Source organism: Xiphophorus couchianus, chromosome 6, assembly GCF_001444195.1.
Source record: "Xiphophorus couchianus chromosome 6, X_couchianus-1.0, whole genome shotgun sequence".
Taxonomy (NCBI): domain Eukaryota; kingdom Metazoa; phylum Chordata; class Actinopteri; order Cyprinodontiformes; family Poeciliidae; genus Xiphophorus; species Xiphophorus couchianus.
This window is the reverse complement of record NC_040233.1, coordinates 25,503,525-25,529,241: the sequence shown is the minus strand read 5'-3', so window position 1 is coordinate 25,529,241 and position 25,717 is coordinate 25,503,525. Positions and strand designations below refer to the sequence as shown.

The 25,717-nt window shown below is 37.1% G+C and overlaps 1 protein-coding gene and 2 long non-coding RNA genes across 4 annotated transcripts; 2 read left to right on the top strand and 1 right to left on the bottom strand.

Annotated features, from left to right (window-relative positions):
• Positions 1–202: 202 nt before the first annotated feature.
• Positions 203–14,952, top strand: LOC114146728 (uncharacterized). Its single transcript, XR_003595950.1, has 3 exons — positions 203–686; positions 3,734–3,944; positions 14,825–14,952. It is a non-coding gene; the product is annotated as an uncharacterized LOC114146728 (long non-coding RNA).
• Positions 6,953–21,547, bottom strand: LOC114146727 (arylsulfatase I-like). Of its 2 annotated transcripts, none has more exons than XM_028021034.1 (11): positions 21,350–21,547; positions 18,877–19,043; positions 17,595–17,734; positions 16,274–16,423; positions 15,128–15,202; positions 14,876–15,050; positions 13,705–13,941; positions 12,513–12,659; positions 11,322–11,487; positions 9,937–10,454; positions 6,953–9,085 (listed from the first exon to the last, which is right to left on the bottom strand). In XM_028021034.1, the coding sequence occupies exons 2-11, from the start codon at positions 19,030–19,032 to the stop codon at positions 8,669–8,671; spliced, it is 2,181 nt and encodes a 726-aa protein (XP_027876835.1). In that variant the 5' UTR covers positions 19,033–19,043; positions 21,350–21,547; the 3' UTR covers positions 6,953–8,668. The 2 variants fall into 2 exon arrangements, with proteins under 2 accessions (XP_027876835.1, XP_027876836.1); XM_028021035.1 differs by having other exon boundaries at positions 11,334–11,487.
• An 859-nt stretch (positions 21,548–22,406) lies between these two features.
• LOC114146959 (uncharacterized) lies at positions 22,407–24,776 on the top strand. The gene is made up of 3 exons (XR_003595994.1): positions 22,407–23,718; positions 23,875–23,916; positions 24,639–24,776. It is a non-coding gene; the product is annotated as an uncharacterized LOC114146959 (long non-coding RNA).
• Positions 24,777–25,717: the final 941 nt, after the last annotated feature.

Genomic DNA, 25,717 nt, shown 5'->3' with positions numbered 1-25,717 from the left:
TAAGTAAAGGACCAAAAAAACAACTTTATCCCAAAGTGTAATTAAATTATTTATCTTAAGAGTCCTTGTGGATGACAGCAGGATTTCCGGTTATTCCCATTGAATGTGTAACTGCGCAATTTGATATTTTGAATATTAATTAGCTTAATGCAAACTTGGATTAATAAAGTTTTGGGGCTAGGATGACTTTTTTCTTTTCGTAAAACTGCAGTAGACTCTCCCCTCGCCCCACCCGGTGACGTGAACTGGCGGATGTTGCCGCCGGCGGAAACCACGAAGAAAGCGACCGGAAGTAGCTGGAGGATCGTGTCGGTTATGTTTGTTGACTTATTACGTAAATAAATTCATTCACGTGTAATTTTAATTGGGGTTTGTTTTTTATAAAGGAAACCCTGTAATTACGAAACTATTTTTTTTTCCGACTTAAGTTTTGCGCACATTTGTAATGGAAACGCAGCAGCTTCAGACCAAAGACTTGCTGTACATGCTAACAGCTCCAACGTCCTGGACGACGCCATTGTCTGTTAGCTAGCACTGCTAATCCAGCTCATTTGCTTTTGCTGTCGTTCAGGAAGTTGCTGAAAGTCAGGAAGTCGGAATACGACCGATGATAAAGGTTTGAACTTCCTCCGTCTCTGCATCCATAAAGTCTCTTCAACTCCTCTGGGATTTCGGATTTAGTTCAGGTATTTTATGAGCTATTGAGATGCTAATCAGCTGCGCCATGTTGTTACAAAATGCCTCTACGCAGCATTTAAAACCAGAAGGAAAAATTGTCCAAAAATGTCGCACTTCAATCAAAAAGATTAATAAAAACAAGATCCAGTTCAACCTGGAAAATATAACATTTGTCAAAATTCTCTTTGCTGCATGTTTCTACCAGTATCAACTAAACAGAACGCCAGACCAGATGCAGCTTTTATTGAGAGGCGAAAAGAGAAAACATAAAGGTAACAGTCGAAATAACAGCAACTGGAGAGTAGAAGAAAGTAAGTAAAGTAAGAAGTGGTCAGTTTGTCCTATAGCAACATAGCTACAAAGTTAGCTCATGTTAGCTTTTTACAATGAGCCATGAGAGGAAGAGCCTCATATTGCGTCCCAATATTTTGAAATGACTGTAGTTGTGTGTTCAGGTTTGATGCAGAACAAATCTGTAAAAAAAAATAAATAAATAAATTATAATCTAACCCATTTAAAATAAAACCCCGCACCGGATTCCCATCTGGTTTGGCCAAAATCAGTTGTAATTAGTGAGCCGCAGTTGGTCCCAAACAGGAAGTCCATCCAAGTAGCCGTCCAGTTTCAGCAAACCAGGATTTTAAAGGGACCTACTTTACAAAATTCATATCTTGCAGGTTTTTATGCTACAATTTGGGTTTCTGCTGCTTCTAAAAACAGCCAAAGCACTAAAAGAAAATAAAAAAAACACAAAGTCATTTATAGGAAATAAGTTAATGTTTTTATTTTTGTAGAAAATGATCAATTTCAAAAGCCTCCCAGAAGTTGAGTCGCAATTAATGGGACAATTGTTTGGTTATTGATTTACCGTCCAGAAACCACATGCTCCATTATTCTTGGTTGTATAGGATGCTCTACTAATGCTTTTCAAAGATATACAGTTGTATAATTATGCATCTTTTTGCCATAATTTTCATGAGTGTAAATGTTGAGTTGAGGGGCGTGGCCAGCAGCAGCTTATGTGGATTTAAAGTGACAAAACGCCCTAAAACAGCTAAAAATGCAGAACTGACCAGAATGAAATTTCATTATCTAAGAATGATTTTGTGAAATCATGTTTTGTGTAACTCGTTGACCTATCATAACCTGTTCAAGGAATCATATAAACATATAAATCATGAGATTACCTGGTCTTGACCTGGTTCTGAAATGATTTAAAGTATACAAAGCTACACACTAATTTCTTAAATATGAAAAAATGAAGCCCAACAATCCCCTACAGTTTAAAACTATTCACTTTGTTTCCGTCATGATGGTGTGTTTGCCAACTGTTCACATCATTTGAAAGCTTTCCAATAAATCAGCTCTGTAGACGTAAAGAGGCGCCGTGTTCATTAGCGCCGGTGTTTAGTGTGCGTTTGTAGATGCAGGGATTTGGTGACATTGGTCTTTGCTTTGTGCGAGGTTGAGTTCAAAGCTAAAGGACATGAGGACGCTCTCCGGATCCGGTCTCATTATCTAAGCGCTGACTTTATCCTTTGGATCTTCGTTTATGGCCCAGACAGAAGCTAATGAACAGCAGACATGGCGGACTGGGAGCCTCATTACAGCTGATGAGTCAGAGGGCGAAGAGGGGAAGATGAAGGTCGCCTGCTGATCACTTTGACTGGCTGTCTGTGGTTTGATGCCTTCATTTTGAAATAAAGTACCCAAATAGATCAGTACTTCAAAAACCTTCCAGGACATTGAGATAAAGGCACGAATGTTATTGGTTGTAATAACTGTATGTCTTCGTTTTAATATTAGACATAATGATTATTTGTGCTGTTTACCAAATCTTTTCAAAATCCTTCACCAGTTTAAAAAAATTTCATGTTATAAGCAAAATGCAATACATTTTACTAGGAATTTAATATAAAACACCAACAAAAAAGGAGAATTGAAAATGGTTTCAACATTTTTGTGGCCAAATAATTAGTAGTTTCTTTGTTTTCAGGCACTTGTGGCATATAAAAACAAAAAAAGATTAAAGGAGCAATATTTACATGTATTTGAACCATTTTTGGTGTAGTTTCTAGTGCAGATATTTTTGCCAGATTTTTTTTAAAGAAATAAAGGCATTTTTCCTATGTTACAGTACTTTTTCATCAGTATTAAGGAATGTTTTATTTAAAACAAGCTCATATGTCTTGCTGTAAATTTACTTGTAAGCTAGTTTTGTGTTATTCCAAGTGTACTAAGATATTTGAGGTAGAAACGACAAAAATACTTGGTTAGATTGTGTTTTTGTAGTGAATATACAGAATGGATTCATATGGTAGTGCAAATACGCTTATTTTGTTTCACATTAGTGAACCAGTAGTAACAGGAAGTACCTGCAATTAATTTACTGTTGTAGACAAAAGCAAAATAGCAAAGCATCATTTCCTGTGCTCTTATTCGCCACTGAAGCAACAAATTACTTATTTAAACAAATAAAAACACGAAAAATGATCAGTTCATGTTGATCCCATGTTCAGTCTAAACAGTAAAGTTAAAGTCTGTTAATCTAAAATGATATTTAATGTGAAATTGTTTCACAGACATTGAGTATTTTTGATTTTTAGAAGCTCGTCCCAATAAATCTTCCTCAAGAAAACAAAACTTATGATTAAATGAGTTGGTTTCCTTTGTAAAGTCAGATATTTCAGATTTTTTAGGGGTTTGCATCAAACAGATGTGAAATCAGCAGAAAAATACAAATCTTATCCCAACAGCACTGAAGAGCAAATTAAAAAATATATATTAATACCAAAGGGAAACTAAATGTTCAATGGTTTAAAGAGAAAACTAAAATGATCCGCAGCAGAAAAAGGAAAGTAACAGCAAGAAGATAAAAACTAAATTTCATGAATGTTATAAAAACAAAAAGGCAAAATGTGAAAGTCAGAGTATCAGAATTCAGGATCCAGAGCTGCTCTCTCTTTTTTATATGTAGTAAAGAATAGAAAGTTATGCTGAGACTGAAGCTTCTGTAGAACAAAATTTAATTATGAGTTTTTTCCTGTGTCAGCAGAAACTGTGTGAAGAAAATGAAAAGAAACCCTCTGAGCGGAGAGAACCGTGATTTCACAGCAGCCGCCCCCGTTCTCCGGCTCGCTCTGCCCAGACTCCCCGGAGGCCCGGCAGGATGGAGGCGGGATTATCGGCGACACGACTCTGCGTTACGTCGGTGGGACCCAGCGGCTCTGGGCGTGGAAGAAGAAACAAAACAAAGATCCCAATATGTGAGAAGAACATCAAGTCCAAACAAACTGGGTTCGGTTTACGGCCTCGTTTAAACCACTGAGTCAGATTTAGAAATATTTGGGTCTGACTTGGAAAACAGGGCAGCGATTCCTTAAAAGGAAGAAATACAACCCAGAAATGTTATTTATCATGTGTATAATTTAGCTCTGACCAGTCAATATCTAAATTATTCAGAGCTTTAGGAGCTCAGATGGGACTAAAATTGAGTTGAATACGGCATTAAAGCTGCAGTACGTAACTTTTATAAAAATGTTATTTTCTAGATATTTGTTAAAATTATCATCATGTTGTTTAATACAAGACAGAGAATCTGTGAAAAAATGCTAACTAGTGCTAACCAGAAACAGCCAATCAGAGCCAGGAGGCCGGTCTTAGCGGTGTCAATCACTCTTGTGTTCAGCACAACATAGCCTACCACCAATGCTAAGTCTAATTAGCATAGCCACTGATGACGGCAGATAAACGGCTTTCCTGTAATGGTGAGTTGGGTTTTTTTTGTAGCACAGGGTTTCACAAGGTTGATTGACAGCACTAAGATCTGCCTCCTCCCTCTGATTGGTTGTTTTTGGTCGGGAGCGGTGCATTTCTTCAGACAGCTCAGTAAGGAGGTGGAGATCAATGTCTTCACAGATTATCTGTCTCATAACAAATTGCCACAACATGGTGACAGTTTTAATCAACATGGAAAAAACATTTTTGTAAAAGTGACACGCTGCAGCTTTAACTCCACTTTTCACCTACCACCCTCAAACTCCCTTTTCTAATATCGCCCTGGGAAATTGCCTATACAAACCTAAATGTTTAACAGCATTAGCATTCAAATTATAGAGAGTCTGTTTTATGAAAACTAATAAGATTCATACAAGAATGGAGCCTTTTATTTATAGATCTACGTGTTAAGATGCTAACTTCAGCTTCTTTAATTGGAGGAAATATTTAACTTGTATCAGGTGGTCGGATGAAAAATCATGTTAGTTTCTGTTTTAAATTACCGTAATAAACTCGATATGTGTGTTAATCACAACGTAAAGGTCTAAATAGTTTAATAAAACCTTTTTTTTCCCTAAAGAAAGACCGCGACCATCAGCTGAGTGCATCAGGAGCCAGACTGCTCTGCGATTTATAGGATTTTAATCCCAGAGGATTACATGATTCCAGATTTGTTCAGGGATAAAAGAAACACCAAATTATTCCTCCATGAAGCAGCGAGGCATCAGCAAGCGTGGAAAATCCTGTTTCACTTGTGTGTGTCGGTGTGTGTGCGTACGCGGGCGTGTGTTTGTTGTGACTTCACTGAGTTCGCATTATTAGTCTCTGGCACCACCTAGTGGTTAAACCAGAGCTGTGCACAAAACTCAACATTTGACTTGTAAATAAATGTTCGCCAAAGAACTCAGAAAAATTCTGTAAAAATGTTTGTGTTTCTTATAGAAATGTTTTAGATTAATCTCAAACATCCTGAGTTGTTTCTAGCAATTTTTTGACTTTTCAAACTCAGAAAGTTCATTGTTTTTCCTAAAAATAATCTCAAAATTTCTTAGTTTATTTCTAGCAGATTTTTGACTTCTGGAGCTCAGAAATTTTTGAGTGTTTCTGTGATTAATCTCACAATTTCAGATTATTTTCCTAGCACGTTTTTGAGTTTTTTGGCAGGAATCTACTCCTTTTTTTCCGTCTCTGTATCATGACCTGAATACGTCGCTGCATGTTAGTATTTTGTTGCAGGATAAAAATAACTAAAATACATAAGAGCCAGCCACATAGAAACATTCTGATGATAAGTTTTTATTTCCATTGTTCTGACATCATAGATCCTTATTTTAAAATAAAACTAACTAGTAGTTTTATTCCTTATTTTTACTGTGAAGTCACTGCAGGTTACTGTTAAAAAACGGCGTAAAACCCAAATAAAACTTTATTTACAGAGGGTGGAGAAATCAAACATGCATGCAATCTTTCCGTCAGGAAGCAGCTACAGCCTTTTTTTCTCTTGTTGAGCAAATACTGTGAAATATTTAGAGGCTAGGTGTCTTCAGAAGACGGAAAACCTTCAAAGAGGCTCTGATCAACACTTCACCTTCACTTCCCGCTCTGCTGGCGGCTCAAACTTCACTAAAGCTGGCTCTGCCACAGAGAGCATTCACGCCTTCACTGGTTTTACTCCTACAAATCAGCAATGATCAACAAAATCTGACTTTTTTGACAGAAAAATAATTTAAAGAAAACCTTAAATGTTTAAGTGGAAGGTACTTTCTACAAACTCATGACACTTTAATAAAAAAAAAAATTAAATTCACCCTCTTTGAGTCAGTATTTTCAGCAGATGCACATCTGGATGCATAAGTTTTCCATCCTTCCTGCTAAACTTTTCAATATTTAAATTAGGGCCATTGTAGATGAAAAAAGGGAGTAAAATTCTCCCAAACATTCAGAAACTTTTAGATTAATCTCAGATATTTTCTAGAAGAAAACAAGGAATTTCTGATCTTGAAAAGTGGAAACTTTGCTAAAAAACCTCAAAACTATTGTAGAAAAAAAAGGTGGAAGCTGAAAATTTGATAGACAAAAACTCAGAAATTCTTAGATTAATTTCAAAAATTTTCTTGCAAAAAGCCTTGAAATTTCTTACCTGAAAATGTTGAAAATGTGCCACAAAAAACTCAGAAATCTTCTAGAAAAAAGTTGGATTTTTCTAACATTCAGGGAAAAATTTTGAGATTGCTCAGAAATTTTCTAGAAAAAGTGTTGTAATTTCTGACCTTGAAAAATTGAAAAAAAATTTTTTTGAAAAATAAATTGTAAATTTCTGAGCTCCAAATGTAACAAAATGATAAAATAAAAAAACATACATTTTTAAATCAGTCTCAGAAATGTTACAGGTAAAACCTGGAAATTCCAAAAGTCGACAATTTTCGACTTTTTAAATTTTCTGGATCTTCTCCATCATAGACTTCTGTAACTTCCACTCCAAAAACAGCGATAGAAATAAAATTTAAATTATATTTATTTATTTTTACTGCTCACAAACCTTCTATTGCCTTTTAAACATCATATTCAATTCATAAACTGCATTCAGTTTTAATAAATTAGCCAACAGATGCATTGATGGTTGGTAATGAATAATTTCAGGCTTTTATACGCTGAAAACATTCAGGAAAACAAGATTAAATGACAGTTTCTGTTGTTCAGAGTCATAGATTTTAAATTAAAAATTCATAGTTGCAATTAATTTTAGTTGATACATTTAGACAACTACAATATCCACAAAAAAAAATCTGTTGAAGTTTTTAAAGATGAATAAGGAGAAAACCTTAAAATGAGCGTTGGTTAAACATTGCACATGTAAACATCTGATTCAGCTTTCAGAACCGAGACGAACATTCAGCTGTAAAGTCTGAGCATGCATACATGGAGAACAACAGCCAGGCTTCTTATGGTGAACAACGATTAAAACCAGAATCCAGATATAAAAAATGAACCTAAATTCACTCCTGGTCGGAGGGGAGGAATGAAATGTGCAAAAATAAACAAAACTGCTTGAATTCGTGACCTTCTGGTTCAGGTAAACATCATTACTCAGTTGAATTTGGTGTCAAAACACACGTCGGTACCACACAGTGTCAGTTCGTGAACCACAAACTCTGTTGGGTTTTAAGTTACTGATCAAAACAAAACGAGCGATACATTAAAAAAAAAACATTTTATAAGATAAAATTATAATATAAACATTAGAAAATATCTTCAAGACTAAAAGGTAGTTTTCAATATCCAAAGGACCAATTCACACAACTAATTATTTATTCTACTTAGAGCTGGACGATATGTCTGAAAAACGTATCACGATATAATCGTGTCATATCAGTCGATGTAGATAGTTATTGATTAGTTTTTTTGTTTTAAATATCTGAAATATTGCCATATTGTGGTGTGACCTTTCCTGTTTTATCTAGTTTTCTCTCCACGCCGTTATTTATTTTTAAGCAGTTTTAAGCAGGCAGAGTGATGAAACATTAAACTGCTGCTGCGCCAGTTACTCAACAGCTTGTTGCTAGGTAACCGAAGTTGGGCGGAACTTGAAACTGCTCATTACCCAGCAGGTCGTTGCTAGGTAACCAAAGAGTGAGTGAGTTAGTTTGTTCCACGTCGACTTCGTCCATGTTTTTTGTTTCTGTGTTTTTTCTTTGAAATAGTTATTGTAGGAGGAGAGGAAACAGAACTGCTGCGTAAACACTTCAAAATAAGAGCATTAATATAAATGTTTGCTAAATGTTTTCAAAGTTAGCCAAACCTCTAAAATAAAAAGTTAGCTCTGCTACTAGCACATTAGCTAACGTGTGTCCACAACTGTTTTCTGTCCCAACCAAATGCTGTAATTGGATGTACGTTTCAGGAGGCTGACGTTTCAAATTGGTTAAAATTTTCTGAGAAACAAATTTTTTGGGTTTGTAATCATGATAAACAGAAATAAATGTTTGAAATATTTCACACATTTTAATCTGATTGACAGAGGTAAATAAACTTGAGGATTTTCTATTTATATGTGAAACATTAAACCGTCTATTAAGCTCAGATATGTGAGTGAACCAACGTTTTAAAGGTCCAAATGGCCAAATCATCTTATTTTTAATCCATCCTGGACATAAAATATCAGACATTTTGAATAACAACTATAAATCAGAGTCTCTGGTGTTACTTCAGGCCCTCAGATGCCGTTGGACATCATCCCCGTGTTCAGTTTGAGGAAGAACGACTTCAGCTTGCACAGCCGGCACTTCTTCTTCTTCCTCTTCTTCTTGGCGTTCTTACCTTTCTTATAAACTCCCTGGTATTTCGCCTCCTCCTCTCCGTCTGCCCAGGGCGCCCAGGCCCGACCGTGCCGGTTCGGGTTGGCCCGCGGGTCGTCGGGGGGGAAGTACACCGGCACGGCGGTCCGGTTGTAGTGGGCGAGCCGCTCCAGCAGCTGCTGGACCACGTCTGGCCTCCGGTCCGCCAGGTCCCGCCGCTCGAACGGGTCGGTTGCGATGTTGAAGAGCCAGACGCTCTTCGGGCTGGGCGGCTTGGAGAGCGGCGAGGAGGAACGCTCCAGGTTCCACCAGCGGCCGGGAAGAGTGGGAAGCATCTGCGGGTCAGCGATTGGGAATGTTTTAGCTTGTTTTGTAGAAATAAGACGGAATATTTTAAATGTGGATTCACAACAGCTCTGTTTAATCCGCTTTAATCGGACTTTAATTGAACATTTAGGTGCAGCGACACTTACTTTAGAGAATAAGTCAAAGAGTAGGTGTGGTTCTAGTTACCATGACAACAGAAAGAAACCAGAAATCTCGGAAGAGATTATCACTTTGTGTAGCTAACATTTTTGTAAGTAGTTTGGACTTAATTTATTTAATTTATTCTTGACGAAATCAGTCCAGTGGCAGCAAATGGCCACCAGACATTGAACACACCTAGAAAGTCCGGTTCATTTTGGGTAGATGTGAACGCATAATCAAACTCTAACATGAACCAAAACAACGAACTCTGGTCCGCCTACAAACTGCGGTTTAGTTGAAGTGAACTCTGATCCAATTCGAGTGAATATGTTAATGCCAAGCGGACCGTAGACTACTCTCAAAAGTAGGAAGTGAACTACAACGCAGGGCATTCTGGGTAAATACAACTAAAACAAATGTGACAGCCTAGCACTAGTGGGAGAAATTACTCATGGTCTTTTAGCAACGGCAAAAGAGAAATGCCACAACCGCTAAAATCTGACGCTGAATCAAGTTGCTCTTCTTTTTTTGTCTTTTCCTTCTGTGGTTCTTGGTGCAGCGCCCCCACAGGCGAGGAGGGGAACAGGTTTTTCAAATTATTTGGTTGGTTTGACTCACTGCGATGAAAATGTAATAAATGTTGCAGTTCTGGTTCCAAATCGAACCTGGTCTACCGGACCATTAGGTGTTAAAACAGCCTAAGAACTTTTCTCGATACCTGTGGAGGGACCCAGTCTCCGTGACCCGGATCTCCAGTCAGCAGCTTCCAATCTCCGACCCGGATGGCGGCCTGGACAGACGTGTCCCACAGCGGAGACGGTGTGGAGGTTCCAGACTGAGATGTGTTCTGGTTCTGGACGAAGGTCTGCTTGGGTTTTGGCGTTAGCTGCTCTTTGAGCAGTTTCTTTGGTTTGGTGTGAGCCGGTCTGGACTGGGACTGGTTGTGGTTCTGTGACGTGGTTCTCTTGGATTTGGTTTTGGATTTGCGGTGGAAAGCGCCAGATGGAGCGCCGCCGGACTGGATTCCAGGCTGCAGCTCGGGTTCTGGTTTCGTCTTTGGGCCAGACTTCAGCTTCAGCTTGGGAACAGGCTTGGATTTCTTTGCAGCCTCATGGGAAAAAATCTGAGGTTTCTTGGTGGTTTTTAACTTGAATCCAGACTTTTTATCCAGTTTCTGCTTCAGAACTTTCTTCTGCTTCTTCGGGTTTTGCAACGCACCTCCTTTGGACGGGATTTCTGCCAAATCAAAAGAAATAAAACATGAACAAACCAGTTAAGGAAAACAGCATTTTAAGAAATAAATTAACGGATATAGGGCTGCAACTATTTTAGCAATCAATTATTCTGACGATTAATCGGTTAAAAAAATGGCTCATTTTACAAATTTTTCATTTAATCTCATAAGCTTTTTTTAATACAGTATTAGAAATACATTAAATATGCTAATAAACAAATAATTTAATTCCTTTTTTAAAATTGTATTGCCTAAAATATAATAATATAGCATTCCTTTAGTGAGTTTGGACTGGATGAAACTAAAACTTTGTCAGTTGAGGAGTTCTGGGTAAAACATATTTACAGACAAAGAAGAGTTTTATATCTAAAATGTAAAAAAAAAAAAAAAGATAAAAAGCTCTTCCTTGTCTGTAAATATGTTTTACCCAGAACTCCTCAACTGACAAAGTTTTAGTTTCATCCAGTCCAAATTCACTAAAGGTATGCTATATTATTATTATATTTTAGGCTATACAATTTTATAGCCAGTTTTGGTTTAATTAATGCTCTGAATATGTTTTATTTTTTACAAATTGGCAATTTTTTGGAGTCTGTATACTTCAGCTAACAATTAATCGATTACTAAATCCGATTAATTGTTTCGGCCCTAAACCAGTTTGCTTATTATTTTGGACTCAATTGAACAAAATTGAAATAAATGAAAACAGGATCTAGGTCACCGTTCACTTGAAGACGCTTGTTGTATTTAGCCAAGTTGTAACAAAGCAATTAAAAGCAGATTTGGACGCTTTTAATCAATTAATCCGATTAATCATTTCAGCCTTGAATGAGTGTGAATTGAGTCGATTCTCTTTTCGTTCCAATTCCCGTCCGTCGTACTTGCAGCTGCTTTCTTTCTGGGCTTGTCGTCCCGGCTCTTGGTTTCAGTCGGATGTTTGTGCAGCGGGTCGATGTTGTGGAGAATCTCTTTTCGTGGAGACTCCTTCCCCTCGCTGATGGCGGGCCAAACGTCAAACCCGTCCAGACCTTGGCTCTGAGCCACAAACACACACAAGCAAAGGTTTATGCAGGAAACTCCCTCATTCCTGTGGCCGGGATTCATTTAGTTAAATGCAAATTTCAACAACGATTTAGAGACGCACTTATTGCATATACACACATTTTTTGTCCAGCACTGTACAGTCACTATGGGCCAGGCTAAGAAAAAAATTTAATTATGAGAATAAAGCCAAAATATTACAAGAACAAAGTCGTAATAACAGAAATAGATTTGTACGACAATGAAGTTGAAATAGTACGAGACTAAAGTCATAATAATGACAATAAATTTGTAATAATACGAGAATAAAATTGAACAACAATGAAGTAAAAACAATACGAGAATAAAGTTGTAATAATATGGAAATAGTCGTAAAAATACGAGATTAATTTTGTACGACATTGAAGTCGAAATGATACGTGAATAAAGTCGTGATAAAACAAAATTAAAGGTGAAGTAAAACAAAATGAAAATAAAGTCGTACAAATATGAGAACAATCTTATAAAAATACGAGAACAAAAGTCGTCCAACAATGAAGTCAAAATAATACAAGAATAAATTCATATTACCAGAAAAAGTAGTAATTCTATGATAACTCTCACACAGTTATTAAGGAAAGTTTAAGTTAAACTTCGGTGCTGGTTTTACAGACAGGAAAATACTTCAATGCATCAGCATGAAATTATTTTCAGTTTATTTCAAAGAAACTTGACAAGCTGATCACATAAAATCTTTATAACTCAATTAGAGCTTTGCTTTCATTAAAACAACTTTTTTCCAGTTATTTTACAGCTTTCTTCTTCTATTATATTGCACAATTTTCCCACTAATATTACAACTTTATTCACATAATTAAAGAAAATCTCTGTGTGCCCCTTATTTTCTCATATCATGCTTAACATAAAAATCTGGTTTCAATTAAAAGAACAAAGCAGTCAGTGAGAGCATATAAATAACCCATAAATAAAATAAAATACATTTAGCTTCCAAATAAAACCATGAGTGTTGGACGACTGACCTGGGTTATGTTGCCGCCGGCCAGTCCTACCAGTGTGGGGAACCAGTCCGTGATGTGGAGCAGAGCTCTGGAGACCCGCCTCCTTCGCTTCAGCAGCGGGCTGTGGACAAACGCCACGCCACGCACCCCGCCCTCCCAATACGTGCCCTGCAAACAAACCGCCATGTTTACCTGGAAGAGCTCGTAATGCACTGATGCTGTTAGGGGAAATGTACACTAAAAACGGTATTTTATTTATTAATTTACACTCAAAAGTCAAAAATACGCAAATTTTAAGCTGTGAAAATTCCAGATTTAACCAAAGTCGTGTTTCCAGAGTGCTTTGGGTTAATTTTAAAATCTAAAATAACAAAGTTCTCCACAATATTTCTATAGAAGCGGAACAAAGAAAGGACACAGGGAAAAATGAGGTTTGAAGGATGGAAGAACGAAAAAAGATGAAGCACTGAAGATAGGAATGAATGTTACTTCTGGCAGAAATGACAAAGAAGATGATAGGAAGTCGTAGGGGAATGGTAGCAGTGCATGTTTTTTAATTATTTATTTCCTGAACAAACTCATTCACGTTCCATCCATCCATCCATCCATTTTCTTTACACCCTTGTCCCTAGTGGGGTGGGGAGGTGCTGGTGCCTCTCCAGCTGAAGTTCCGGGCGAGAGGCGGGGGAAACCCTGGACAGGTCGCCTGTCTGTCACAGGGCAACACTCACATTCACGTTGAGTATCTTTAATGGAAGCACTGTGGTTTTTCGACATTAGTGGAATATTGAAAGAGTTTTGCACACATTTGTAATGGAATTGCATTAGTTGCATTTCCACGTCAGATCGTGCGCAAATTAAAATTCGCTTGATGGAAACACCAATTTTGAAAAAACTTTTCGATAGAAGGTTTTTGCACTAGGATGACGTCATTATTTGTCCATATCAAGAATAGTGTATTTTGAAAAATGGAAAATTTTTTTTTTTGCATCGTGAGTCACGTGATTAACAACTGGATGTTACCACTGGCAGAAACGACGTAAAGGACGACAGGAAGTGATAGGAGGATGATGGTGCTGTGTGTTTTACACACATTTGCAATGGAAATGCAGCTAGTGTGCCAATGTTTTTAGGAGATTTAAAATTGATCTTAGTATATTTGCTACTTACACAGTAAATTGCTTGGATTAAAATAAAGTACTTCATTGTTTACCTTCCTGCCTCGTAGCGGCCAGTTGCTCCCTCCAGTGAAAGGCTGGGCTCCATTGTCAGTGGAGTAGATGATCACACTGTTCCTGTAGTAGCCGTACTTCCTGAGGGCGTAGGTCACATTTCGGACGGCTTCGTCCACCGTGGAAACCATGGCGGCGAACTTCCGCCTGGCGACGTTGGCCATGTTGTGGTAGGGGTAGATGTAGGACTTGGGAGGCTGCAGAGGAGTGTGAACTGCCTGGAGGAAAAAAAAATCAAGTCTTTTCAGATTCAGACTAACTTTATTTTGGTAAATTAACATTACAAAGAAGAAAACAAAGTAAAACACTATTTTACAAACCAATAGTTTACAAAAAAAATTCTTTATGGTATATATACATATATATGTGTGTGTGTGTACATAACGGTATACGCTTTTATAATTTGACATTTTTAGGCTCTTTTTAAAGCTCACCAAAAAGAGATCATTATACAGTGCATAGTTTTCATGTGACGTCTCACTTCCTGGAACTTTGTAGCTGACAGCCATCTTGGTAGGTATCTATAACTAACTGTCTTGACCGTTGAGGAGTTGCTATGACAGCAATAAAGAAGCCAGATTCTCTGCATCATACGGGTTGATCCTGACAGCAGTGATATTGTTCATACACTTTGGTCAACAGTGTTGATATACTTTCTTTTTATTGGTTTTTGTTGCGCTTGCCTACCAAGATGGTGGTTCAGTGGCGTGGATCACTTCCAGTTCAGGCTTGAGGGAACTATGCATTCCAGTTTCATATCGATAACTGAAACACATCTAGATTTTAGTTTGCTTTTCTCTTTTGCATGTTAACAAACCTCCTAAGTTATATTTAGTCTTAGCAAATGTATTTCTAATATATTTAATCTGAGGCATCCAAGTAAGTTTCAAGTCTTTTGTCAAGATGCACATTTCTCAAGGCCTGTCCAGTTACAGCCAGCCAGTATAGTGAAAATAAACTATATATAAACAAATGTAATCTTAAATTACTCTTCCTGTGTCTGGTTTTAATTCTGCAGATGTTTGAATGTGGAAAACAAATCTCTAAATGGGTTTCAGATGTTCAGAAACACTTTAATGAACTCTGTGTCCTTCCATCCAGGCATAAACTAGAACTCCACCTTAATGTCACGTTGCACAGACATCCTGATACCTGGAGGGACAGCATCAGGAAGAGCGGCCCGTCCGTCGGGCTGCGGCTCTCCAGGATCTTCCTGGCTCTCTGGGTGAACAGCGTCGTGGAGTATTTTCCCTCCTGGCCCCACGCGACGCTCTCATTTTCATGCAGGTCGTAGCCACACAAACCAGGGCCGTCACAGGACCGATAGCTGGACAGCAGACAGAGAAGTTTAAAAAACTAACCCGGCGAATGACAGACTAAGGTAATGTGTAAAGTTATACTAACCTGTAATAATCCACACTTCCTGTTAACGAACCAAAGAAAGAGTCAAAACCTTTTCTGGTGGGCAGGCAGGCCTTCCTGAAGAACAAGTAACAAGGAATTTACTGTCATTAATTGTATTAGACAGATTAAAATTGTGTTTATCTTGTTCAGAAGACACAGATGAAGCTGAATATTCCTGCTAGAGGAGAGAGATACTGCGTAATGTGGCATCGATCCGATACCAGATATCAGGACCAGATTTACCGATACTTTTTATTTACTTCTGATCTTTAGGCATTTTTGTAGTTTTTCCTTTTAATTATTTTGTTAAAACCTAAACTGGTCTCAACAACAATTTTTTGTGTATTGTTTTCTAAATAAAGCGCTATTATGATTTGAGAGGATATCTAAGCATATTTGAGAAACTGCAGCACTGATACCGACTTGGTATTGATGATTTGGATTGATTGATCCGCCTCCACTTCCTGCAGATATTGGGTCACTTTAGGAAGCAGGACCTCAGTTTCCAATGCGGCTGCTTGATAAGCAACGTCGCTCTGCTAGCCTGCATTCCGTCTCCATGGTAACCAGCTGCTGTACTGGCCAATCAGAGCTAGCCAAGTACCCTCTTACTGATTTGTTCTACATTTTTTGGTCACACTTAAATATTTCCAAATAATGATTTTCCATCCCATTTTGAGAAAAGAAGGGATCCAAACCGACTCTATGTAGGAAACATTTTTTAGACATTATGACCAGTAACTGACATCAAGGTCGAACACTAGCTAAAAAGGTACATGTGCTAACCCTAAAGCACCAATCATAAACATTAGTTCTGCTCACTCAAAAGCCCTACAGTAGCATGGTGTTTAGCGGGAGCTAATGCTAAAACCCTACACCAGCACAGTGTTCAGCACAAATTAAAGCTAAAGCCCTTCACCATTATGGTCTTAAGTGGAAGCTAATGCTAAAGCTCTACACCAGCACTGTGTTTAGCAGAACCTAATGCTAAAGCACTAACTTTAATAGTAATATCTGCCCTTTAAAAACCTCAGCCCTTGAGCACCAATTAAATTTTGACATTACAGCTTACATGTTCTCTAACGCCTCCAGATACTATATAATTTCTTGTTCTGTATAGAAATGTAGAGGCGTCCTTAGACTCACCTGTAGAAGCCCAGGTGCCACTTGCCCACCATGTGTGTGGCGTACCCGGCCTGGCGGAGCCTCTCAGGCAGCGTGTCCAGGTGTGAGGGCAAACAGCTGGGCTGCCTGGGTCTGATGATGGAGTGCTGCAATCCTGTGTGGATCTGATATCTCAAGAAAAACAAGATCTGTCGTCATCCCTCAAAGTAAAACAACATTAATCACGTTTGAGGCAGAGCCTCGGACTCAGCAGCTATCAGTTGTTTTCTCTGAAGCAGCTGTTAAACATTAGAGCGACTCATATCTGAGCACAGCTGTAACTAATCTGCAGGATGAATAACAGCTGCATGAATAACGTCAGAATTATAGCGACGACTGACGGTAAACAGTCGGCTTTACATGTGTTTGATACATAAAAAACATATTTTGAGTTCAGATGGCTGCAGTTTGACATTTGAGCCACTAGATGTCACTAAATCTTTCACTTCCAGTTTCATGTTAAACTCCTTCCAGAAACGTTCAAAGCTAACAAATTAACCATAAAATGCTTTAATCTTCATGTTTTTATTTTATCTGTTATTCATGGATGACATCTTAATCTTCTTTTAGCTGGCTTGTCTCCCCCTGCTGGCCATTGGAGAGAATGCTAGTTTATTTGAGTTGATAGTTTGTTGTTTTTATTCTAACCAAACATTAATATAAATATATTATCAGATTTAGAAAACAATAGCAAGAATGAGCATCTTTAAATCTAAATTTTCTCTGGACTCATTTACAGATTTAATTATAAATTAACATATTTCCATGTATACATTTGTTATTTTATTTACTTATTTAAGTTTTAGGTTGTATTTAAATACGATGCTTATATTATATATAATGTCTATTATATAAAATATGTATAATAGACATTATATACATATTTTATATAAAATTTTCACTTATGATTATAAAGTAATCATGCCATTTATTGAACACTTGATCGTTGGCAGATTAATTGAATATTTATTGCATTAACTGATTAATAACTGGATTGCAAAATGTTCTCAACAGGAGATTTTAGTTGTTTTTATTATTAAATGGAAAATGTTTATGCTTTTGTACAGTTTTGGTTTAATTGCAGCTCCGTGCATGTTGCTATTTCAGCATAGATCGTTTTAAAGTCTATATATTTCAGTTAAGGATTAATCGATTCCTAAATTAGTCGACTAATCACAATAAATCACGACAAATTGTTTCAGCCCTAATCAAACTGACGGTCTGTTGTAGGGTGAGAATGAATTCAGTGGATCCAGAATAACGGTTTTTAAAAGGTAACCGGCTGTCGAAGCGCTGCGTTTACCTGCCGGTCATCAGCTGGCTCCGTGACGGCGTGCAGATCGGTTGAACGTAGTAGTTCTCCAGTATCACGCCCTCTGCTGCCAGTTTGTCCAGAGTTGGGGTCATGATGTTGGGGTTGTGGTAGCCGATGTCGTTGTAGCCCTGACACAGATTGAGTTCTGCTTTATTCTTCTGCAGTCGCTGCGCTTACTATGAGTTTTATCCAAATTGTACTTTATTTAAATGTTTTGTTTATTTCTCTGCCCTTTAATGTGACCACATCAACATTTTATTGACCTCGGCAGTCAGGAAACATTTTTTATTTATTACTTGTGCAAACATTTAAAACCAGCTCATTTCTTTATATTTGCTTTGTGTTTTAATGCTAACCAAACTTTACTGCTGAAACCAACAGGACAATTCAACTGCACTAGCTTCAATTTTACCCAAAGGGGGCAGCGCTGAGACAGGTTTATTCCAAATATTGCAGAGTTAAATTTATTTACACAAAAAATTGTCACAATTTGCACAGACATAGTAAAGTCAGTAACCTTAAGAACCGATTTAAACAATTTATCTGCAAAAAAAATAAATAAATAAGATTTGGGTGTTAGTTTAATTTACATTTTAAAGACTCAAAATCTTAGCAAGTATTTTTAGTCTAGTTTCTAGTGCAAATATCTTAATTTGTCCTATTTCAGGACTACTAACTTAAAAGTAACTTTTCAACAATATACCTTTAGAGTAAAAATATTCCTTAATATTAAATTTTAAAAAGTTCTAGTTAATGTGGCAGATTATTTCACTTTCAAGACATTTTCCCCATGTTAGTAGTCAAATAATCTGCCAGAGTAACTAGTTCTTTTTGTACCAATACTGAGGGATTGTTGACTTAAAACAAACTACTATATCTTGTTGAAAAATTACTTGTAAATTAGTTTTGTTTTATTTCAAGTACTAAGACATTTGCACTAGAAAATAAACCAAAAATACTTGTATTTTAAACCCCAAATCAACATTTTGTTTTTACAGATAAACAGCCTAACGTGGTTCTCCAGGATGCTAACTTTATGTCTGCGAACTGTTGACATTTTTGTATAAATTAGTTTAAGATACTTGGACTAGAAACCAAACCAAAAATACTTGGTACAATGTTGGGTTTTGCAGTAGAAAAAGAACTTGCTGAACACTAACAGACTTGTTACAGTAACATATTATGTTACTGTCATAATATGTTGACTATTAAATTATAGCAAAAATTTGCTTGGAAGGTGAATAAATCAAACTTTCTTCCAGAAACTCACTTGGTCGTCGATCAGAATAAAGATGATGTGCGGCTGATTCTTCCTCCCAGTCTCACCAGTCTCAGCGTTGCTGCTGTTTATGCGGTCTGTCTGGGACTGAGCTGACAGGAAGTCCAAGCTGAGGAAAACGCTCAGCACAGTTGCAGCTGCCCGCATCGTTACGGCTCCTACAGGAAACGCAAAACAGGACAAAACAATCTCAAACGACACCAGAAAGATGGAGAAAAGACGAACAGGGCTGAAAAATGTCTGAGTGGGAACGGTTTCACACGAGCATGCAGGACGGAGCGTAGATCATAAAACCATATTTGGGATTGACTCGCCAACTTGGCTGAAGCTGTGATCTGAAACGCATCCATCTGCTGGAGGAGGGCTTTAAAAGCCTTTATGAAGCTGGAGCTGAGGAACAACTCCAATAAAGTGCATGAAAATATTAACTGTGGCAGAGAGAGCAGAAAAAGGTCAGTTTGAAGGATTTCAACACAACTCTTTTACCAGTTGCTGGGATTATGCAGCTGGATTGAATTTAAAACATATTAAAGAAGTGAAACTGATTTGTTGAGTTGTAATGTAAACATACCTATAATATATCTGAGATCAAACAGTAAAATGTTTGCAGTTAAAAACACTCCAAGTTATAAACACTCATTTTTTATAAGAAAAATGTCACCATAATCATATTTTTTAAGGTTTACAGGTAAAACTAGGGCTGGATGACCCGGCTGAAAAACGTCATAATATAAACGTTTCATATCAGCCAATATCGATAATTAATCAAGTTTTTATATCTGTAAAACTGCCAGACTGGTGGCGTAACATTTCCTGTTTTGTCCAGTCTTCACTTTGTGCCATTTTTATTTTTAAGCAGTTATGAGGCAAAGTGGAAAAACCTTAAACTGCTGCTGCGCAAGTTACTCATCGGGTCGTTGCTAGGTAACCGATGTTAGGGCGGAACTTGAAACTGCTTGTTACTCAGCAGGTCGTTGCTAGGTAACCAATGTTAGGGCAGAGGTTGAACCTGCTCAGAAGGGTTTTTTTTTTTTGCACTATACGTAGACTTGTTAAAAGAAAAATCTCCCCAATAAAACAGGATTTGAGTCATTCTTTGAAAACATTTGTGACTTTTTAGCAGAGTTCAGTAACTTAATAAAAAAAACATTTATTTGAACTTACTAAAATGAACTTATTTATGATCAAATTGAAAATAAGACCATTATTAAAAGATACTTGTTGTTGAGATCTTCACATTTACCATTGTAAAAGGATTCTGTCTAATAAGTATAATAAAACTCCATGGAAAAAGTGGAAAATTGATGTTCAAAGGTGCTTTTTGTAATATTTTACTTAGTTTGAGATTATTAATAAACTAAAAATGGTCAAAAAACAAAGAAAAACTTTTGCAATAGATTTGAGATTTAAGAAACTATAAGAATAAGAGAAAATTTGAAGAAGGTTCTGAAACTAAAAAACTAAAGCATCAATCTAATAATAATGATCCAGTATTGAAATTTTGGGTCGATTCCCTCGTCTATGTCTCAGGAAAGTTTTCACACAATTGTATTAAAACTCGCTGATCTTCATTGGTTTATTTTACAAAATCTTACAAAAACACAGTGATTTTTTTATTAAAATGCATAAAACTTCTAGCAGTCTGTAAACTTTTGCAAGGTCTAAAAGTTGGACACTCAACTAAGAAAACTGGCATTGACTGAAGTTTTCTATATAATTGTGGCGATGCAGCTTGCTTTAGCTGTAAAGTTATTGTTTGCATTGAGGTCTGACTTTAAGCTTGTGGCCTTTATGAAGAAAATATGTTTTTGTTCTTCTAAACTGTTTCAGTCCAGATAAAAGATATTTATCTGGACTCTTTCCCCTTTTGTTCTTCACTTCTCCACTTAAGCTGCGTTCAGAAAACAAGCCAAAAAACAAGGAAAACTCTGTCAGACCTCCAGAAAAGCTGGTGATTTACTGATCAAAACCATTTAAAATGCTACAATGAAGTCTTTCTCCTGGAGAAGTTTATGTTTTTACCCTAAACTGACATGACTTATGAAATAAAAAGAAAAAAAGCAGTAATCGATCTAATATTGGACATGTTTTAGCTTGTATAAAGAAACAACATGATGAGAAGCAGCTGCCTCGGAGACCTTACTGAACTGGTTCCTACTGAGTTACTGGAGCACATATTTCCCCCTGACTGTGTTAGTGTGCTGGGTATAACTAACTTCCTGTGACGGCTCTAAATCCACTAATTCCTCTTGGATGAACGCAGTTATCCTGTTTTCTTTTAGTTAATTACCTGGTTATTCCTGTTTAAAATTAGGTCAGAAACACTAATAATGCAGTAACAAGCTAGTTATAACGAGTTTAAGAAAATTTAAAGGTTCACTTTTCAGGACAAATAAGCCTCTAAACATAATTTGTTTTTGTCTTTTCATGCAATGTGATGTTAAAATCAGGCCTAAATCAATACCTCGATAACGGATCAATAGGAATGAACGGCTCTTCACGTCAGTCTACATCTCTGCTCCTCTTTCTGCTCCGATGCGGTTTAGTTGGCGACAAGTTTGCAGAAAACGCCGCATGTCCCAAAGTTTCCCCCCAAACCTCCTTCCTTCCCTCGGACTGCGCGTCCTGGATGCCGATGAAACGCGGCGGCGCGGACGCTAAGTTTCCCTCTGACACCGTCACGGTACCGGGACGGACTTTCAAAATAAAACACCCACTCTGTCTGCAGGTGCTACGCCATATTCTGTGACCATAGGAGGCGCTGTAGCAGTTTTACACCCTACTTAGCCATACCAAAGGAAAAATATAAGAATGTAACATGTTACCACTAATATTTGGACTATTATGGAAATCTAGATAGTCACATGTTAGCTCTTAGCAGATATTGTGTAAACTAAATATTTAAACTAAGCTGTTTCTGCTAACACACCTTCGTCTTAAAAATAAAAAGTCAATTTTATTAAAGGTATAAGAACTGTTTCAGAGCTCTGAAACAGTTAAGGTAACTTATCTTACAGTGTGGTAACAACAATATCCAATAAGAGCTATTATATTCTGTTGCCATTTATATTTCCATAATAGTCACAATTAGTGGCTATGATGTTACCTTTCATTCTTTGTTAGGCTTTTTCTTTATTCTTCATTTTGCATTAGGCCGAGGTATGGCAAAGAACGGCATAAAACTGCAACAGCACCTCCAACAGTCATGGTATACGGTGGTCACAGAATATGCTGGTCACCAGATATGGTGCAGCACTTTCTGGAGTTTCTTCACTCAATAAACTCATCCGCTGATGGCGAGAACCTTTCAATGGCAATGAACCACTTGCTGCTAATTAAATTAAAAAACAAGAATCCATATCTAATCAATCAACCAGTAAGCCAACCTACCAACCAACCAACCAACCTACTAACCTTCAAACCAACCTACCATCCAAGCAACAGTAATATCTAAATAGGTTTTTTTTGTCCTTTCTATTGGAAAAACTCTGACCCAGTTATTTACTGTTTTTTCAGGTTGCTTCCTGTCTTCTGATGGCTATTGCTCATGCTAACCGTGGCTCAAGTGGAGGTTAGTTATCATTAAAAGTGTTGGTTTCTTTACAGTGTGACTGTATTCCTACTCAATATGAATTGAATTCAATTCAGTTTATTTGAACTGGCGCCAATTCACAACAAATGTCATCTAGAGGCAGTTTGCAAAAAAAAAATAATTCAGTCTCACGTAATTAAATTGTATTTCTGCAGTGTTTTTTTTTTTTTTTTCAGATTTAACCCGTCACTAATTAGTATCTAATCAACTGAATTTGACTGTATTTTATGAAGATTTGGATTGAATTGGATTTAAATGGGTACATTCGACCCTTCTCTCAATGATTGTTGAATAAAGGGATCAGGATCTCATTGTCCTGGTTAGTTGGGTTTTTAAACTTGGCTTGAGTTAACGTTGGTTTTGGTTGGTTAAACTGGAACAAGATCAATTGAAATATACAGAAGCTAAGAACGCATGATTTTCTGGAGAGAACAAGTTAATCTTGAGAAATTCATTGGAAAATTAATTTCTCTTGAGAAAACCATCTGGAAAAAGCATATGGGGAAAATGTCCACTCTCTGCTCCCATAGAAATAAATTTGATTTCTATTTTATGGTAGCAGTCAGAAATTAGCCTGTGTAGAACTAGCTAGGCAGATAAGCTAGGCTACGCATGGATAGACAAAGTTCAGAAAATATATATTTATTTATGTTTTAGATTAAACATTAAAGCAGTAATCAGTTTTAGATACTTTTTAAATAAAAATATGACTGTATTAAGTTTATTTTTAGATTTATATTGCGCAAAATCCATTCATGTTGTTTGTGACATCAGCAGTTGACCGCTAACTGAGGAATCCAGCCCTTCGAGAAACCATGATTTCCCCCAAAATAAATAATAAAACTGTATTCAAACAGCATATCTTAAACGTGTTAATTTAGGTTATACGTGACTTGTTTCAATGAAATAGTTTTTATACACTTTTACTGCTCTAATTTGAAGGATACGCTACTACACATCCGCCATTTTGTGTAACTTTACGAGACGGACCGTTTACCAACAACAACGTTACTTTTACTTTTATTACTGTTTTTTTTTGTTGTGGTTGTTTGTTTGTTTGTTACGTCATGTGCTTGTTATGTTGTGGGTTTTGTCACTTTTTGTGACATGAACCGGCGGGGACACGTTGAGCCGCCCGGTTCGCCGGCGGGGAGTCCGGGCTGCCGGGGAGGGAGGGGAGCCAGCTGGCGCTCCGGAGGAATCCAGGAATGTTCCTGCTGCTTTACGCAACTTTCAATGCAGTAATGAAAAACATGCAGAATATTTATTCAGCAATAACTCCAGGAAAACAACGCACATTCTACAAGTTATGAATATATACATGAGCGAAATATTTCACATCTGACTCGTCCAGTCGTTTCTAAAATAAATGGAAATCATTTATTTTTCTGTTGCAGAGCCTGGAAACGATTCATTACAGCCTGAATCACTGGCGCTGAGTAAGAAACTTGTTATGAATTGTTTTTATTTCCTTGAGTTTATATGATTAAATGATGCTGAGGAATACTCTGCAGCCAGGGCCGGTCCAAGCCTCCATGGGGCCCGGAGCAAAATTTGGTTTTGAGGCCCTCTAATTCTGCTAACAATGTGGAACGGCTGCAACCAGCAGTCTGATCATTAGATCAGTCACACACCTGCTATAAACTTATTGCTTCTCTGGCAGCGCTGCTTACATTACATGTATAATATAGGATACATTTATTGGCCAGCTGATTTCTGGATGCCGATTTCCTTAATTTTGGGGCATCGTGATCTGCTGATACTTACATGTGAAGCTGATCTTATCCCCTAATCTTATCTTTGTCAGCAAAGTTTTAAAAATCAGCCTCTGTCCTCACAGTGAGAGGTTTGACTGACTGACCGGCCCACCAGGTCACGTCTGAACGTTTATAGTTAACAATATCCACCTCACTGTTGCCAACTCAGCCACTTTCTTACTATATTTAGCAACATTTTAAAGTTTAAACTCAATTTCACACAAACACAAAGACCCTAGTATAAATGTTTGGCTGTTGAACTGGGCTGTTCAAGCTAATTTTCTATTAGCAGCTTTACAAATCTTTTACATTACATCACATTACCAAGGCACATTAAAACAAACCTTTATCTTGGCTTTTTTCTTTTCCTTTTTTGAGACACTGTTTTGCTTATTTAACTTCAGACTGGAGCTTTGGACGTTTGGACGCTCATTGCACGGCAGCTCGTGTTACCGCCGAAGCATGCAGTACCTACCGCAGCCACCAGGGGGCCCCCAGCACCAATTTATTTGTTTTGTTTTTCAAATAAAATAATAATTTCTACATACATGACCAAATATGTATTATTGTAAAAACAAATCACTTCATTGTGAAATTGTGTGTTTTTGATATTATAATGACAGAAATTATTACAAAAAAAAAAATCAACTCCACTGAGGGGCCTCTTAGTGGCCCTGGGGCCCTAAGCGGCTGCTTAGTTTGCTTATGCCCTGGGCCGGCCTGTCTGCAGCAGCTCTTGTTCTTAGAGGTGTTGTAAATCTCTGATTATCTGGTAGTGAACTGATTGTTCTTAAATTCACATAACATTTTTAGAAGTTTTTATTTCTCTCATTCTTCATCTTAGCTTTGATGTTATGAGATATTTGTGCGGGCGCTCTTTTAGATTTCCAGAAATCAGCAACAACCTTATCTGGAAAACAGATTAATGAGTTAATTTTAACCTGTTTTTACTCAAGTAAAAAGGGAAATTACTCAAGTAGGAGTACAAAAGTATGCGGTAAAAAGTTGACTCAATCATTTAATATTTAAAAATTACATCATCAGAATGTCTTTAAAACATTTTGGTGTTTTAAAGACCTACATTAAAATAATTCATGTAAGTAACTTAATTACAAAATAACTTTAACGCAGGTGTGTGTCTGTGTCTGGTGATTTTCTTTCGATTAAAACAAGTTTGTTTACTAAAAAGCAGCAATACTTCAAGTAAAAGTAGAAAGTACAGCTTAGTAAAAATATTAACTTTTTTCTAAAACGTTACTCAAGTACATGTAGTTACTACCAAACTCTGTGTAGGTCTAATTGTACATTTTTATTTCTCTCAAGTTTCCTACAGTTTCCAAAAGGATTTTGTCCAAGATTAGACTTTACCAGGATTCCCACAGCATGATGCTGCCACTTTTTGTCACAAGTCAGAAATTACTTTAGGGCCAAAACTAGAATTAAAAATAGAAAATAAAAATAGAATTTCTGTAACAGTTTCACA